This window comes from Loxodonta africana, chromosome 4 (assembly GCF_030014295.1).
Source record: "Loxodonta africana isolate mLoxAfr1 chromosome 4, mLoxAfr1.hap2, whole genome shotgun sequence".
Taxonomy (NCBI): Eukaryota; Metazoa; Chordata; class Mammalia; order Proboscidea; family Elephantidae; genus Loxodonta; species Loxodonta africana.
The window spans coordinates 111,186,589-111,205,329 of NC_087345.1; the positions used below are offsets into that span (position 1 = coordinate 111,186,589).

At 38.7% G+C, this 18,741-nt stretch overlaps 1 protein-coding gene across 1 annotated transcript; it reads right to left on the reverse strand.

The window, feature by feature from the left end:
• Positions 1 to 1,326: 1,326 nt before the first annotated feature.
• SMCO2 (single-pass membrane protein with coiled-coil domains 2) lies at positions 1,327 to 18,194 on the reverse strand. Its single transcript, XM_064285281.1, has 4 exons — positions 18,058 to 18,194; positions 17,054 to 17,203; positions 10,834 to 10,928; positions 1,327 to 1,720 (listed from the first exon to the last, which is right to left on the reverse strand). Exons 1-4 carry the CDS (start codon positions 18,189 to 18,191, stop codon positions 1,632 to 1,634), a joined length of 468 nt encoding a protein of 155 aa, XP_064141351.1. The 5' UTR covers positions 18,192 to 18,194; the 3' UTR covers positions 1,327 to 1,631.
• Positions 18,195 to 18,741: the final 547 nt, after the last annotated feature.

Here is an 18,741-nt window from a genome sequence, read left to right on the forward strand (position 1 = left end):
AGTGCTACAGCTGCTAACCAAAAGGTCGGCAGTTCAAATCCACCAGGAGCTCCTTGGAAACTCTATGGAGTGGCTCTACTCTGTCTTATAGGGTTGCTATGAGTCAAAACTGACTCAAAGGCAACGGTTTGGTTTTATATGTGTGTGTATATATATACATACACACACACACATACATGTATATATATAAAAGTAACATATATCTATATCATACATCTAAAATAATATATATTATTGTTGTTAGGTGCCATCAAGTCAATTTTGACTCATAGTGACCCCATGTGACAGAGTACAGCTGCCCCATAAGGTTTTCTAGGCTGTAACCTTTACCCTATTCTATATAGCTATAAACTTATATGTGGAACAATAAAAAGTACTATAAGTCCAATAGAAAAAGAGAACTTTAAAGAATGTGAATAGATAATTTACAAAGGAAAATAAAACAGGTTTTTAGTCAACACTTGAAGAAGTTCAATCTTACAGTAGTCAGTACATTTTGGGGTCTTTGTCCAGCCCACAATGGCTCCTTTCTTGACTTACCACACTGTAAAGCGAGAAGGAGAGTTTTCCACTAAAGATGGTGGAGGAACCTGAGGAAGCAGTGGCTCCATTTCTCCAGGTCTGTGAGAGTCTGTTTTCCATTCTTGCATTTGGTACTTCCCCCGGTTTCTATTCATCAGCGTTATGTTCTTGAAAAAGTTTTGAAGAAAAGAGCAATCAACTATTTTAAAACGTCAATGATTCTAGATGTTTGCCAGTCTTATTGTAGACAACGCAGAGTGCTTTCCCTCTGTGACACCTCAGGGGCCCATAGTACAAATCCCTACTGTGTAAGTCGTGTGAGGAAGCCATTGGCAGGTGCATACTTGCTTGTGAGAAAGACTTACACATTCGCAGAGTAAAGTAGAGCCATGGTAGAAATTAAGTGTAACCCACATGCTAATCTTTAACTACTGAATTATTCATGTAGGAAGATGATTATACTCATACTGAATTCATCTGTTCGATTTGTTTATTTATGCAAAATATATTTATTGAGTGACTACTGCCTACCAGGCAATGTTCTAGGATACAGTGGTTAACAAAACAGAAGAGGAATCTGCATCCTATTATGTGTGCATTTGCAGGGCATGCGGGACAAGGTATAAATGACCACACATATGTACATTAGATATTACATTGGTGCTGGGGATGTCTACTCTAGATCACTGGGATAATTGGGCGCCTCTGAGCAGGTGACAGTTAAGTTGATGCATTCATTTGTTCATTCATTGTTTCATTCACCCATTTACATTTATCTCAGTGTGGGAGGAGTTCAGAGATAGAGTCATTTCCCAATCTGGGGGAGATTAGAGGAGGTCTGGAGGAGGAGATGACATTGGAGTTGAGCCTTGAAGAATGGGTACTATGTAGACATAGAAAATAAGCACCAGATGAAGGAATGAAAGTGGAAGCAGCACAAGGGTATGAGAGTTCAGGCGTATACCAGAATTGTGAGATGTTCTGTTGGCCCAAAGCAGAGGGCCAGGAAGGGGAGAAGAGGGTGATAAGGCTGGAAAGAGACCAGTATGTCAAGTACCCTCAATGTCTAGGGAAAGAATTGTCCCTGTATTTAGATATAAATCATTTTATTATTGCTTGAACATGTATATAATTAAAAATCTTACCTCCACTCTCTCAATGAGTTTCTCCTTTAATTCTTGAGCTTCATTACAAGCATCTGCCTGAAAAAACACACACAATTTTGGGTAAAATGGAAATTACATTTTTCTGGATTATACAGTAAACTCTCCCTCATTTTAACACCACTTATTTTGAAATTTATTTCTACTCAGCAAAATCCATCCCTTAGATAAGTTCATAGCATAATCATGGTAAGTTGTAGGGAGAATCATGAACAGATTGATAAGATTCTTTTCAATGCTTTAAAAGCAGACATTTACATAATAGCAGGTAACTACGAATCATCTTTCTCTCTAGTCATTGCTCCTTCCTTGCTCTTTAAAAACCTTCCACACTAGTTGAAGTCGTAGGCCCATAATATGTTTCAGAGAACATAAGAAAATGGTATTTCTTTTAAATATTTAATTTATAAGTATAATCCCTCACTATTTCAATTTGAGTATTCAGCCCCTGTGACTTAGCAAAAGTTATCTGCAAAAGGGACCTGGTTTCTCTTTTTCTTCCTGTGTCTCCTATAGGGTGTCAGGTGGAGACAATGTGGTTTCAGCTGGTTTCTTTGAGTAAGAACAAGACACTGGCTGAAAGCAAAGCACCCATTCTAAGACCGAGTGCCAAGTGCACACATGTCAAGAGTAAACAATACTTTTAAAGGTTCCAAATGAATTATCCCATAATAGACTTGGAAGGTACCTTGAAAACCACAGCTATAGTGGGAAGAACAGTGTACTGGGATTCATAAAAGATGGGTTTAAGCACCTGGCTGCTAACCAAAAGGTCGGTGGTTGGAACCCACCAGCTGCTCCATGGGAGAAAGTTGTGGTAGTCTGCTTCCACACAGATTTCAGCCATGGAAGCCCTATGGGGGCAGTTCTACTCTGTTCTGTGGGGTCACTATGAATCAGAATCAACTCCTGGACAAGGTTTTCCCAGCCCTGGTGGCGCAGTGGTTAAAGCAATTGACTGCTAACAGAAAGGTCAGCGGTCCGAAACCACCAGCAGCTCCACAGAAGAAAGATATGGCTGTCTGTTTTTGTAGACATTTACAGCCTTAGAAAACCTATGGGGTTGCTATGAATCAGAATCCACTCAACAACATTGGTTTTTTTGGGGGGTGGGTTCTGTTGTTGTGTTGTTAGGTGCTGTCGAGTCGGTTCCAACTCGTAGCGACCCTATGAACCACAGAACGAAACACTGCCCAGTCCTGCACCATCGTTACAATCATTGTTATGCTTGAGCCCATTGTTAGAGTCACTGTGTCAATCCATCTCTTGGAGGGTCTTCCTCTTTTCCGCTGACCCTGTACTTTACCAAGCATGATGTCCTTCTCCAGGGCTTGATCCCTCTTGACAACATGTCCAAAGCATGCAAGACACAGTCTCGCCATCCTTTCTTCTAAGGAGCATTCTGGTTGTACTTCCTCCAAGACAGATTTGTTCAGTATATTCAATATTCTTTGCCAACACCACAATTCAAAGGCGTCAATTCTTCTTCGGTCTTTCTTTTTCATTGTCCAGCTTTCACATGTGTACGATGGAATTAAAAATACCGTGGCTTGGGTCAGGCGCACCTTAGTCTTCAAAGTGACATCTTTTTGGGTTCTAGTGACATCATTTTTAGAAACTGATTCCTGAAAGAAGTACTTGCAAAAGTAAGCACAGATACGAATTTTCGAGGCATAGTTTGTATGGTTTTAATTGATTTGACAGCCCCAAATGTCCAACGAAATAAATTTAATATATCCAAAAATCAAATCCTGCATCATATAACAGTGAAAATAAAAAGGTAAAATTACACCTACTACCACAGGAAGTTGCTGAAGAAAAAATGCTAAGCGAAAAAAGGAAGTTGCAAAACAGTACGTATAGTCATATGATCCCTTTAAAACAATAACAACATATAAAGGTATGTACATAAAAACTCAGGAAGAATATATTAAAGTGTTTATGGTGTTTGAGGGAGAGGGACTATTCTTCATTTTTTATATGACATAGTTCTATAATGTTTTAATTGTTGCAATAAGCATGTATTAACATTTGTTAGATAAAAATATACATAGAGACGTGTGGGAGAGCAAAATAGCGGACTGATTCTAATCATTTGGAAATGTGGGCAACTCACTTTATTCATCTTTTTGAGTCACACTTTTCTGAAAGTGAGGATATAGACTAAAGGACAAAAAGCTCCCTTCCACATTTAAAATTCTGAGTCTACTTCTCATCTAATTTTAGTTTCCAGTCACTAAAAATTTCTAAATCTGAGATTTCATTAAAGAACTGCTTTTCCTCCTTTGTTGTGAAGCTATTTTGTTATTACCTGGAGTAATCTGCTGTCCATTTCTCCTAATTGCTTTTTAACTTTCATGATCTTCTCCTATAAAACAAAAGGATGGGTTTAAGTTATAATGAATGATGTATGGAATTGAATTAAAAAAAAATAAGACGAATTCTTAGGAGCAAGCTCATTCGTGATCAAAGGACTTTCAGATTTAATAGAAGCTGTTTTTTTTTTTATATTGTTCTATGTTCTGATATCCAAAATCAATATTAAAGGAAATCAACAAGACATGATTAGCCACATACTATAAAGGTTGCCTTTGTGCTAATTGGATACAAGTAATAAGATTCTACCCTCAAGTAGCTTGTAGTTGAACTGGACACTGTGCAGTGTACGTTCTTCTTTTATAGATCATTCATCACCGATCCCTGAACTATGTGGTTTAATTATGTAAAAAGGAGCTGTGATACAACAATCACATTTTACCTGGTGCCCTACTCTATTTAAATAGTAAACATGTTTACATAGTACATATCACAGATAACTGTATTAAAGATAAATCAGATAGTCAGTCTCAGAAAGTCTAGATGGTCATGTGGAGATTTCAGAAAGCCGTCTGGGGTAGGGGCTCACTATTAGATGATGCCCAAAGGCCACCTCAAAGCTCTTTCCTCAAGTTACAGGTCTTTTTTTTTTTTTAATTTTTATTGTGCTCTAAGTAAAAGTTTACAAATCAAGTCAGTCTAGTTACAGGTCATTTAAATACATTTCTTTTTTTTTTTTTTTAAATAGTATAATTTGAAGAACTACTATAATTTTCCCTCCTTCCCCTTTCTTGCCTGAGTCACTTAATTTCTTCATGAGGAATAAGTGAGCCGATTCATGTGATATTGTTTTAACTTTATTAGCACTTATTTCTCCTTGAGTTTTCCCACTTTATTTGCTGTTTTTATATCTCTTTTTAACAGTCTTCACCTTCCTCTTTACCAGAGTAAATCTAAAATCCTTCCTACTAACTTTATTTCTGTAACAATTGTATTTAAAGGTTTCCACGTGTCTGTCAGTTTGTCAAACTATGGAGGCTTGCATGTTGCTGCGATGCTGGAAGCTATGCCACTGGTATTCAAATACCAGCAGGGTCACTCATGGCAGACAGGTTTCAGCTGAGCTTCCAGGCTAACACAGACTAGGGAGAAGGATCCAGCAGTCTACTTCTGAAAAGAATTAGCCAGTGAAAACCCTAAGAATGGCAGCAGAACATTGCCTGACATAGTGCTGGAAGAAAAATGAGCCCCTCAAATTAGGAGGCACTTGAAGGATGACTGGGGAAGAGCTTCCTCCTCAAAGTAGAGTCGACCTTAATGACATGGACCTTCATTTGCTGATGTAGCATGACTCAAAATGAGAAGGAACAGCAGCAAACGTCCATTGATAATCGGAACCTGGAATGCATAAAGTGTGCATCCAGGAAAATTGGAAATGGTCAAAAATGATATGGAACACGTAAACATCCATATCCTAGTGTCATGCATCAAATTGTGTCCCCTCAAAATATGTGTCACCTTGGTTTGGCCAGCCATGATTTCCAGTATTGTATGGTTGTCCTCCATTTTGTGATCATAATTTTATACTAAAAGGATTAGGCTGGGATTGTAACACCACCCTTACTCAGATTACCTACCTGATCCAGTGTAAAGGGAGTTTCCCTGGGGTGTGGCCTGCACCACTTTTTATCTCTTAAGAGATAAAAGGAAAGGGAAGCAAGCAGAGAGTTGGGACCTCATACCACCAAGAAAGCAGCACCAGGAGCAGAGTGCATCCTTTGGACACAGGGTCCCTGTGCCTGAGAAGCTCCTCAACCACTGGAAGATTGAGGTCAAGGACCTTCCTCCAGAGCTGACAGAGAGAGAATGCTGTCCCCTGGACCCGATGCCCTGAATTTGGACTTGTAACCCACTAGACTGTGAGAAAATAAATTTCTCCTTATTAAAGCCATCCACTTGTGGTATTTCTGTTACAGCAGCACTAGATGACTCACACATCTAAGCACTGGTAAGCTGAAATTGTCTGGTATTGGCTGTTTGGAATCAGACAATCATATGTCTACTATGCCGGGAATGACAACTTGAAGAGGAATGGCATTGCATTCATCATCAAAAAGAATGTTTCAAGGTTTATCCTGAAGTGTAATGCTGTCAGTGATAGGATAATATCCATATGCCTACAAGGAAGACCAGTTAATATGACTATTATTCAAATTTATGCACCAACCACTAAGGCCAAAGATGTAAAAATTTAAGATTTTTACCAACTTCCACAGTCTGAGTGGAAACCCTGGTGGTGTAGTGGTTAACTGCTACGGCTGCTAACCAAAGGGTCAGCAGTTCGAATCCACCAGGCGCTCCTTGGAAACTCTATGGGGCAGTTCTACTCTGTCCTGTAGGGTTGCTATGAGTCGGAATTGACTTGACAGCACGGAGCTTGCTTTTTTTGGTTCTGCAGTCTGAAGTTGATCAAAAATGCAATCAGGATGCACTGATAATTACTGGTGATTGGAATGTGAAAGTTGGAAACAAGGAAGGATCGGTAGTGGGAAAATATGGCCTTGGTAACAGAAACGATGCCAGAGATCACTTGACAGGATTTTGCAAGACTGACTTCTTCATTGCAAATACGTTTTTTTCACCAACATAAAGGGTGACTATACATATGAACCTCACCAAATGGAATACACAGGAATCAAGTCGACTACATATGTGGGAAGAGATGATGGAAAAGCTCAATATCATCAGTCAGAACAGGGCCAAGGGCAGAACAGACCACCAATGGTTCATATGCAAGTTCAAGCTGAAACTGAAGAAAATTAATCAAGTCGACCAGAGCCAAAGTACAACCTTGAGCATAGCCCACCTGAATTTAGAGACCATCTGAAGGACAGATTTGACACATTGAACACTAATGACTGAAGATGAGACAAGCTGTGGAATGACATCAAGGGCATTAAACATGAAGAAAACAAGAGGTCATTAAAAAGACAAGAAAGAAAGAAAAGACCGAAATGGATATCAGAAGAGACTATGAAACTTCTCTTGAACGTTGAGTAGCTAAAGCAAAAGGAAGAAATGAAGAAAAGAGTTGAACAGAAAATTTCAAAGGGTGGCTTGAGAAGACAAAGTAAGTATTATAATGACATGTGTCAAGACCTGGAGATGGAAAACCAAAAGGGAAGAACATGCTTGGCATTTCTCAACCTGAAAGAACTGAAGAAAATTCAAGCTTCAAGTTGAAATATTGAAGGATTCTATGAAGAAAAGAATAAAGGAGGAAAGAAGCATCAAAAGAAGATAGAAGGTATACACAGAATCACTATACCAAAAAGAATAGGTCAACGTTCAAACATTTTGGGAGGTAGCATACGATCAGGAACGGGCGAATGGCACTGCAGGAAGAAGTCCAAGCTGCACTGAAGGCATTGGCAAAAAACAAGGCTCCAGGAATTCACAGAATGTCAACTGAGATGTTTCAACAAATGGATGCAGTGTTGAAAGTCTTCACTCATCTATGCCCAGAAATTTGGAAGACAGCTACCTGGCTAACCAACTGGAAAAGATCCATATTTACGTCTATTCCAAAGAAAGGTGATCCAACTGAATGTAGATATCATCAAACAATATCGTTAATATTAAACGCAAGTAAAATTTTGCTAAAGATCATTCAAAAACAGCTGTAGCAGTACATTGATAGGAAACTGCCAGAAATTGAAGCCAGATTCACAAGGGGATGTGGAACCAGGGATATCATTGCTGATGTCAGATGGATCCTGGCTGAAAGCTGAGAATACCAGAAGGATGTTTACCTGTGTTTTATTGACTATGCAAAGACATTCAACTGTATGGATCATAAGTTATGGATAGCATTGTGAAGAATGGGAATTACAGAACACTTAATTGTGCTTATGAGGAACCTGTACATAGATCACGAGTCAGTTGTTCGAACAGAACAAGGGGATACTGATTGGTTTAAGGTCAGGAAAGGTGTGTGTCAGGGCTGTGTCCTTTCACCATACCAATTCAAGCTGTATGCTGAGCATATAATCTGAGAAGCTGGGTTACATGAAGAAGAATAGGGCATCAGGATTGGAGGAAGACACATTAACAAACCTGCGTTATGCAGATGACACAACCTTGCTTGCTGAAAATGAAGAGGACTTGAAGCACTTACTGATGAAGATCAAAGACCACAGCATTTGTGAAGAATTATACCTCAACATAAAGAAAACTAAAATCCTCACGACTGGACCAATATACAACATCATGATAAATGGAGAAAAGATTGGCGTTGTCAAGGATTTCCTTTTACTTGGATCCACAATCAACACCCATGGAAGCAGCAGTCAAGAAATTAAACGACATATTGCATTGAGCAAATCTGCTGGAAAAGATCTCTTAAAATGTTGAAAGCAAAGATGTCACTTTGAAGACTAAGGTGTGCCTGACCCAAGCTCTGGTATTTTCAGTCTCCTTATATGTATGCGAATGATGGATAATGAATAAAGAACACTGACAAAGAACTGATGCCTCTGTATTGTGGTATTGGCAAAGAATATTGAATATATTATGGACTGCAAAAGAACAAATAAATCTGTCTTGGAAGAAGTACAACCAGAAGGCTCCTTAGAAGCAAGGATGGCAAGTCTATGCCTCACATACTTTGGACATATTATCAGGAGGGATTAGTCCCTGGAGAAGGACATTATGCTTGGTAAAGCAGAGAGTCAGCGAAAAAGAGGAAGACCCTCAACGAGATGGATTGACACAGTGGCTGCAACAATGGGCTCAAGCATAACAGCGATTGTGAGGACGGTGCAGGACTGTTCTGTTGTACATAGGGTCACTACAAGTCAGAACCAACTTTACAGCACCTAACGACAACAACGTTAATTTATATTATTGCACGTGTGTTTATGCAGCCTTTCTGGTCAGCCTATATATTCATTGAGGACAAAGTTGCGCCTTTTCTTTAAAAGTCAGGTTTATTGAGGTATCATTTGCATGCAGTAAGATGTGGTCATTTAAAGCACCCAGCTCTATGATTTTTGACAAATGCATAGTGTCATGTAATCACCACCACAACCAAGATCTTGAATATTTCCGTTGCCCCAAAAAGTTCCTTGTGCCCTTTGTCATTCCCTTCCTCCTTTTCTCCATATTCCCTGGCAAGAATTAATCTATTTTCTGTTGTTATAGTTTTACCTTTTCCAAAATATTACATAAATGGGATCAGACATTATATAGTCTTTTACATCTGGCTGTTTTCACTCAACATAGTGCATTTGAGATTCATCCATAGTTCATTCCTTTTTAGTTCTGGGCAGTATTCAATCCTATAAATATAGCACAGTTTATCTACTCACTGTTGTTGTTAGGTGCCATTGACTTGATTTCAACTCACATTGAACCCATATGACAGAGTAGAACTGTCCCATAGGGTTTCCTAGGCTATAATCTTTAGGGAAGCTGATCACCAGGTCTTTGTGCCAAACTTTCAGTTAGCAGCTGAGTACTTAACCATTATATCACCAGGGGTCTTTATTCATTAATTGGTGGATTATCAGGCCATTTCTAGTTTTTAAGCTTGTGCTTATCTTTTAATGTGCATACAAAGCAGTGAATATCTAGTATAATTTCCATACAGATTTGTGATGCCTGCCCCTTTCATATCATCCCAACACCTTATTTTTTTCACCTCACTTTTATTCATCTTTGTACTCTTCTATCTTTCTCCCCATTCTTTTGACATTCATCTCTCTATACCCTCACTTCCCACTGAAATCCACATTCCTGTTATACAGATAACTTTTGGAGGGAATAATTCTTGGCCACTGTCTTCTTCCCATTTTCTATAGTTTGCAATTTACAAAGACCAAGAATAGTGGAAAAGCTCTTGACTTTTCTTTTTAGCTAGCACAAAATGTGATTGTGATTTTAAAATGTTGGACTATTAAAGATATTTTTTCCCTGGTGATAAATCTGTGCTGACCTGTGGATGGCTTTTAATGTATAAGGGGCCTAAATAAACATTAGCATCTTACAGTAAAAGAGACATCTCTCTCCTTTACTTCTTCCAGTATTCACTTAATTTAAATTCTGTGGTTTGAGTCAAAGCAGTGACTGGGAATTTCAATAAAAACAGGTAGCTAGACATGGATGTTTTCCCTTTTTAGGGACTTTATTTCATAGACCTGAAGTTACAATAAAGCAGAAAAACTATCAACCAGGACTCTGAAGTTCAACTCTCACTCAAAGGTGGTCAACTACCTTTCAGGTCTAACATTCTATGACTCTTAAAAAAAGGAAGAAATGAAACTTTTCTCCCCCAAGAGTGTCTAGGAAATGGAAGGAGACAGAACAACAGGAAAACTTTGGAGACTGTGAAAACTAACATGAGAATTCTTCATGAAGGCATCAAAGACGAACAGAAATAAACCTCTTACATTCTAAGAGTGCAGTTCTTAACAGACATTTATTTCCTGGCTGTCTTCTTTGTCCTGTTAAGCACTGAGATAAAAAGATTAGGAAGACAGAGGTTCTCCTTTAAGGTACTTATCATTCTCTTAAGATGGTATCAAGATAAAAACCTTTCAAACTTGTCTGACCAAGTTTCTACGTAAAATAGAAAAGTCTAGCCTTTTTGTATTATCAGAGAATGGAAGTGGTTGTACCAGGAAAAAGGGGCTCAGAATTGACCACTGAGAGTACTCCTCTTTGCGACAGAAAACAGGTCTTAATTCTTGTTATTACCTATTAAGCAATAGAAGGAGCAGAGAGGGTGGCCAAAGTCCCCAGCCTCCCAGATTGCCTTTTCCAAGCCTCCAGCTTACCTCAGTGTTTGCTTCCTGATCAGGGTCGAGGTCCTGGTGGGACTCCAGCTTTTCAATTTGGTTCTCGAGAGACAACACCTCTCTTAACAAGCTGTGAACAAACCAAGAGATGGACTAAGTCCTGTGGCTTAAGAAAAATCATCCAATGGAGGAGATATTTCTGATCTTTCAAAAATGAAATACTATTCCTATATAAAAGGACTCTGGTAGTACTTGTCGTGGAACAAGAGACCATAAGTGCAATTTAAGAAAGTAAAAAGCACTCTAAGTAATTGTCATGGATTGAATTGGGTCTCCCCAAAATATGTGTATCAATTTGGTTAGGCAATGATTCCCAGCATTGTGTGATTGTCCACCATTTTGTCATCTAATGTGATTTTCCTATGTGTTGTAAATCCTGTCTTTATCACGCTGATGAGATGGGATTAGTGGCAGTTATGTTAATGAGGTAGGACTCAATCTACAAAATTAATCTCTTTTCAAATGCAAAAGAGAGAAGCTAGCAGAGAGACAGGGGGACCTCATACCACCAAGAAAGCAGTGTCAGGTGCAGAGCGCATCCTTTGGACCCGGGGTCCCTATACCTGAGGAGCTTTTAGACCAGGGGAAGATTGATGACAAAGACCTTCCTCTAGAGCTGACAGAGAGAAGGCCATTCCCTGGAGCTGGTGTCCTGAATTTGGACTTCTAGCCCCCTAGACTGTGAGAGAATAAATCTGTTTGTTAAAGCCATCCACTTGTCGTGTTTCTGTTGTAGCAGCACTAGATAACTAAGACAGTAATCTAGATTATATTAAAGAGATGTAAGGCCTAACTGGATAGAGGAGCAGAAAATTGAAATTATTAAATGGAAGCTTAGATAAAATGTCTTTTAAAAAAAAAGCATACAAAAAAATTTTTGAGACCTAGGACTAAAAAAAAAAAAAAACTAGACACTAATTTTTTTTTTTTTAATAGCATGATGTGTTCTCTGTGCTGTTACACACCGGGATACAAAGATTAAGAAGGCAGAGGTTCTCCTTTAAGGTACTCATCATTCTCTTAAGATGGCATCAAGATAAAAAACTATCAAATTTGTCTGATCAGTTGTGTCTCATCAAAATTTAAAATTTTTGATCAGTAAAAACCCTGTTAAAAGTATGCAAAGACAAATTATAGAGTGGGAGAAAATATTTGTATATCACATATCTGGCAAAAGCCTTGTATCTAGAATATGTAAAAATCTCTCCAGTTCAAAAATGGACAAACTATATGCATAGACATTTCACCAAAGAGGATATATAGATGGCAAATAAATTCATGAAAAGATGTTTAATGTCATTAGCCCTTGTTGTTGTTGTGTGCTGTCAAGTTAATTCCAACTCATAGTGACCCTATAGGACAGAGTAGAACTGCCTCATAGGATTTCCAAGGAAAGGCTAGTAGACTCTTAACTGCTAATATTTTGGTTAACAGCCTGAGCTGTTCTTCATTTCACAACCAGGGCTCTGTCATTATCCCTCAGAGAAATTTAAATTAAAACTACAGTGAGCTATCATTATACACTATCAGAATGAAAATGAAAATGAAAACTAATGTTATCGAATGCTAATGAGGATGTGGAGAAAACTGGATCACTCATACATTGGTGGTAGGAATGTAAAATGGCTCAGCCACTCTGGAAAATAGTTTGGAAGTTCCTATCAAAACCAAAAATGGGCTTATTGTATGGCCAGAAATTTTACTCTTGGGCAATTATCCCAGAGAAATGAAGAATTATTTTTAATACAGGCATCTGTACATGAATGTACATTGAGGGAGGCAGAGGGAAAGGTGCGAGGGACTTGTCTGCGTACTTCTTTGCAATCTCTAGTGAATCTGTAATTATTTCAAAATAAAAAGTTAAAAATAAAACTACAGGTTAAGAAAAGGGGGATTGTGGGAGGAAAAAGGGGAAAAAATAAAATTAATAAAGAAGGTAAAAGTGGTTAGTTTTACATTCATCCTCTAAGTTTTTGCTCTCCAGAACTCTGCCGAATGTGAAGACCTCTGGCCCAAGTACTTCACAAAATTAATTCAAAAATATTTGTTCAGTTTTTGCTGTGTGTCAGCTATCATGCTCAGTGCTGTTCATCACCACAGAAAGTAACGCAGAACCTGGCCCTATTGGAGCTGACATTCTAATGCGGGAGGCAGACAAGCACATAATTAGAATGTTATAAATGTTTCCGGTGCTCCTGCTTCCAACCAAGATGGAGTAACAGGGATTGGATTTGCCTTCCCATCTTAAACAATAAAAAATTGAAAAAGTATTTTTCAGATATTGAACAACAGATAAGGCAGGGCAATAATCCCTCAGATATGGGAAACTAAGGAAATGAGCTCTAGAATTACTTTGGTTTGCTACCTGAAGAGTTTCCAGGTTTCAAAATGTGGAGAGGGAATTCAGGAGCAGCCTGCAGGTCTCCCAGAGTTGAGAAGATAGACTGTGGTATTTGGGGAGGCCAAGGTTAGATTTGCATGATACAGTACCAGAGAGGAAAGAGCAGCACAGAGAAAGAGCTCCAGAGATCTGCAGAGGGCACCATTTGAGTCTTCAGCTGAGCTCTGATCAGCATGTACGTATGTTGAAACTACTTGAGGTGGGAAAAAAACCACCAGACTGGAGTGGGCAGAACAATCTCCAAAGCTCATATAAAGCCAAGAACAATTAATGTTCCTACCAGCCAGACTGGGGATATCTTGCAGTACACAAGCCATCAGACAGAGTAGTCAAAAGGTATTACTTTGGTTGTGGAACGAGTTAGTCCTAGACTAAGTGCTGCTTTAGTCCCGCCTAATAAAAATTAAAAGCAAGCCTCAAAAGGATCAAACTATTTCTAAATAACTTGTTCCAGAACAAAGCTCAAGATTATTAAAAAAAAAAAAAGTGTATATACATATATATATGTAGTTACTAAACAAGGTAAAATTCAAAATGTCTGGCATCTTATCAAAAAGCAGTGTTTAAAGGGAAATTTAGAGCACTAAAGACCACTACGGGAAAAAGACCAAAGAGCTCAAATCAGTGACCCAAACTACCTTAAATTAGAAAAGAAAGAGGAAATTAAAGCCAAAGTAAGTAGAAGAATGACAATAATAAAAATAAGAACATATAAAAGTGAGGGAAAACAGAAAAACAATAGAGAAAAGCAATGAAATCAAAAGTTTGGTTTTTTTTTTTTTTAGAAGATCAATAGTTTATAACATCTACCTAGACTGACCTGAAAAAACAGGAAAATCAAACTATCAATATTAGGAATGAGAGGGAGGGAATCAATACAGATCTTAAAGACATTAAAAATATGATAAGGGACAAAAATCAGTTGAACTCCTCTACACCAACAAAAAGAACATCAAAGAGGAAATCATCAAATCAATACCATTTACAGCAGCCCCCAAGAAAATACTTGGGAATAAATCTTACCAGAGATCTAAAAGACCTATACATAGAAAACTACAAGACACTACTGCAAGAAACCAAAAGAGACCTACATAAGTGGAAAAACATACCTTGCTCATGGATAGGAAGACTTAACATTGCAAAATGTCTATTCTACCAAAAGCCCTCTATACATACAACGCACTTCCGATCCAAATTCCAATGACATTTATTAATGTGATGGAGAAACAAATCACCAACTTCATATGGAAGGGAAAGAAGCGCCAGATAAGTAAAGCATTACTGAAAAAGAAGAAGAAAGTGGGAGGCCTCTCTGTACCTGAATTTAGAACCTATTTTACCGCCACAGAGTCAAAACAGCCTGGTACTGGTACAACGACAGATACATGGACCAATGGAACAGAATTGAGAATCCAGACATAAACCCATCCACATATGAGCAGCTGATATTTGACAAAGGCCCAGTGTCAGTTAATTGGGGGAAAGACAGTCTTTTTAACAAATGGCGCTGGCATAGCTGGATATCCATCTGCAAAAAAATGAAACAAGACCCATACCTCACCTCATGCACAAAAACTAACTCAAAACGGATCAAAGACCTAAATATAAAATCTAAAATGATAAAGATCATGGAAGAAAAAATAGGGACAACACTAGAAGCCCTAATACGTAGCATAAACAGTATATAAAACATTACTAACAATGCAGAAGAGAAACCAGATAACTGGAAGCTCCTAAAAATCAACACCTATGCTCATCCAAAGACTTCACCAAAAAAGTAAAAAGATTACCTACAGACTGGGAGAAAGTTTTTAGCTATGACATTTCTGATCAGCGTCTGATCTCTAAAATCTACATGATACTGCAAAAACTCAACTATGAAAAGAGAAATAACCCAGTTACAAAATGGGCAAAGGATCTGAACAGACACTTCACCGAAGAAGACATTCAGGTAGCTAACAGATGCATGAGGAAATGCTCACGATCATTAGCCATTAGAGAAATGCAGATCAAAACTACAATGAGATTCCATCTCACTCCAGCAAGGCTGGCATTAATCCAGAATACACAAAATAATAAATGTTGGAGAGGTTGTGGAGAGACTGGAACACGTCTACACTGCTGGTGGGAATGTAAAATGAAACAACCACTTTGGAAATCGATTCGGCGCTTCCTTAAAAAACTAGAAATAGAACTGCCAGATGATCCTGAAATCCCACTCCTTGGAATATATCCTAGAGAAATAAGAGCCTTTACATGAACAGATATATGCACACCCATGTTCACTGCAGCACTGTTTACAATAGCAAAAAGTTGGAAGCAGCCGAGGTGGCCATCAACGGATGAATGGATAAATAAATTATGGTACATTCACACAATGAAATGTTACACATCAATAAAGAACAATGATGAATCCATGAAACATTTCATAACATGGAGGAACCTGGAAGGCATTATGCTGAGTGAAATTAGTCAACTGCAAAAGGACAAAAATTGTCCAAGACCACTATTAGAACTCAAGAAATAGTTTAAACAGAGAAGAGAATATTCTTCGATGGCTACGAGATGGGGGAGGGAGGGAAGGAAAAAAGGCCCACTTTGGATAGACTAGGAGCCCTGGTGGCGCAGTGGTTAAAGCACTTGTCTGCTAATCAAAAGATCGGTGGTTCCAACCCACCAGCCACCCCGCAGGAGAAAGATGTAGCAATCTGCTTCCGTAAAAATTTACAGCCTTGGAAACCCTATGGGGCAGTTCTCCTCTGTCCTGTAGGGCTCCAAGAGTCTGAATCGACTCATCATCAATGGCTTTTGATTTTTGATTTGGATAGAACGGTCAGGAGAAGGCCTTTTTGAAGAGATGTTTAACTGAAAGGTAAAGGGGAAGGAGACAGCTAGGAGAAGAGGAATCCCGCAGTAGGAGAGTTTGAAATGTGGCAGGGAAGTTCAGAAGGCCAGAGGAATCTATCTATAGGAATAGCTTACATTTCTTAATTATGGATTATGTACCAGGCACAGGGCCCTGGTGGCACAGTGATTCAGTGTTTGGCTGCTAAACAAAAGGTCGATATTTTTAATCCACCAGCCACTCCTTGGAAACTCTATTGGGCAGTTGTACTCTGTCCTACAGGGTTGTTATGAGTCAGAATCTACTTGATGGCAATGGGTTTTTTAATGGGTACCAGGCACAATGTTAAGTGCTTTATATGTGGAATTTTATTTAATCTCCACAAGAAACCAAGCAAGTTGTTGTAACTTAACACTTTTTATAGAAGAAGAAAGTCAAAGCTTAAAAAAGGCTGATTAACTTATCCAAGATGCCAAACCAAGAAATGTCAGCATCTGAATTCAAACCCAGGTCTTTATACCGAGGACTGGATAAATAATCACTAGTTAATTTTGTCTTTTATGATACATTTTAAAAAGCTTTCCATTTGAATTCATTCAGATCCGCATTGGCAAATACACTTCGAAATTTTTTTTTCTGCACATGCTGATTGGATCTCTTTGGACAATTCTGAAGAAACTTCAAGGGTCGCTGTGGACTCAAAGCTCTCCCTTTGATAATTCCTGACATAGCTTCAAAGAGCCTGTGAGAGAAGTCCTTCCCTTGAGTAAAGAGAAAACAAAGATGCAGATAATTTTGATTTAGGCTTCCTGATTTTGTGACTTTGATGTCTACTCAGAACACTCTATACTTCTTATCCTAATGACTTTATTACCTCAAACACAGAGTTTCTCAAGTTTTTGAAGCTGTAAAACTTTCTTTGGTTTTTTTTTTACCACCCTACAGTTACCTCTTCATTGTGTTTTCTGTTACACTTATTTTTCGTATGATATTGTTAATTTTCTCCATCCAGTCTATGTGATCAATTCCACGTTCTTTCACTTGTAGACCCATCTTTGCATTCCAGTGATTTAACTTGAAGACCATGTTCTCTTGACTCCTGCAGGAAAATTATTATGATCAGTTTTAAGGCAGAAAATGGGAAACATTCCACGTAACCCAAAACTCTGTTCCTTTCAGCAATAAGTTAATTGGTTTATTCATTTCCTATCACCAAAATGAGCACAAGTAGTCACTTAAAAACAAACCAAATCCAATGCTGTCAAGTAGATTCCGACTCATAGCAACCCTACAGGATAGAGTAGAACTGTCCCATAGAGTTTCCAAGGGGTGCCTGGTGGATTTGAACTGGCGACCTTTTGGTTAGCAGCCATAGCTTTTAACCACTTCACCACCAGGGTGTCCAAGTAGGTATTTAGGCCTACAAGAAAAAAAAGTTTGGGCTTTTATTTGATAATTCATTTCTAACAGGTCTTTAAAAGGTTGGAAAAAGAAAAAAGCATATTTTCCATTTAATAAAAAATATAGATACATGTTTAATTTCTCTGCGTGGAATGAATGTTACATATTGATTTCAGAATAGCGACCATGTCTTGGTACAGAAGGAAGGGGATGCAACAGGATCCACAAGGGCTTAACAGTAGACTTTTAATGATCATTATAGTGATTTTTATATCTAGAAAGTTATAAGAGTGATGAGATGTGTCTTAATTCCAGGCTCCAAAGAAAAGATTATAAAGATAACCCTACAGCTCTGCCTGGGTCCCTGGAAATGTCCTTATTTTGCATTTTTGCTGGAACACTTAGTTACCTGTCCCACAAGGGCTTTATGTTCAAAACATGTATGGATATTAAATCTTTCAGGCTTTCCCCAAGTTCTCAGCTGAATTTGATTTTCCCCTGCCCTTCACAGATCATTGTTAAGTGTTCCCTCTTGCATGTGTCAAGGCTTACAGTACGGAGATGTTCTCCTCTGAAAACTGCAGAGATGTGGGCATTTGAGGATCCTCATGTCGAATGCGAGCCGTTTCTTGCTCATCCTGCTCACGCTGCAGATTCTGGTCCTGCTCAGGCTCCAGCTGCAACATATCCTGAGGAAGATTATGAAGGAAGCAAAGCAGAACAGAAAGGTTATCATAAGAGGTGGTGGTCCCTCTAGCCCTGCCCATGTGTGTGCCCCCCTCTTCTCTGGGGATAAGTACAGAGCCCTCCCTGAAGCTGAAGCCTTATAATGAATTTGTTGAATAAGCAGACATGCCCTCCTTCTCAGTTTACAGACAGAAGCTGAGGCAGGACATGTGAAAGATCAGCATGCCGAGCTCTCTGCAGTGTTGATAAGGAATAGAATTCCAGCTGACTATGAACTGCAACCTTCACCCATCTGTGGTTGGCTTGCGTGTTGCTATGACGTTGGAAGCTATACCACTGGTATTTTAAATACCACAGGTTTGCCCATGGTGGACAAATTTCAGCAACGCTTCCACACTAAGACACTCTAGGAAGAAAGGCCTGGCAACCGCTACTGAAGTTAGGCACTGAAAACCTTATGGATCACAACAGAACACTGCCTAATATAGTGCTGAAAGATGAGCCTGCTAGGTTGGAAGGCACTACACAATAGCTGCAATAATGGACTCA

Bases quoted from the DNA above. Each gene is read 5' to 3' on its own strand.
- SMCO2 (XM_064285281.1), bottom strand. From the start codon at position 18,191: ATGTTGCAGCTGGAGCCTGAGCAGGACCAGAATCTGCAGCGTGAGCAG. The intron at 17,204-18,057 runs GTAAGCCTTGAC...ATTTTCCTGCAG, and splicing joins GAGGAGAACATCTCCGTACT to GAGTCAAGAGAACATGGTCT. The intron at 1,721-10,833 runs GCTGGAGGCTTG...TTTTTCAGGCAG, and splicing joins GGAAGCAAACACTGAGGTAA to ATGCTTGTAATGAAGCTCAA.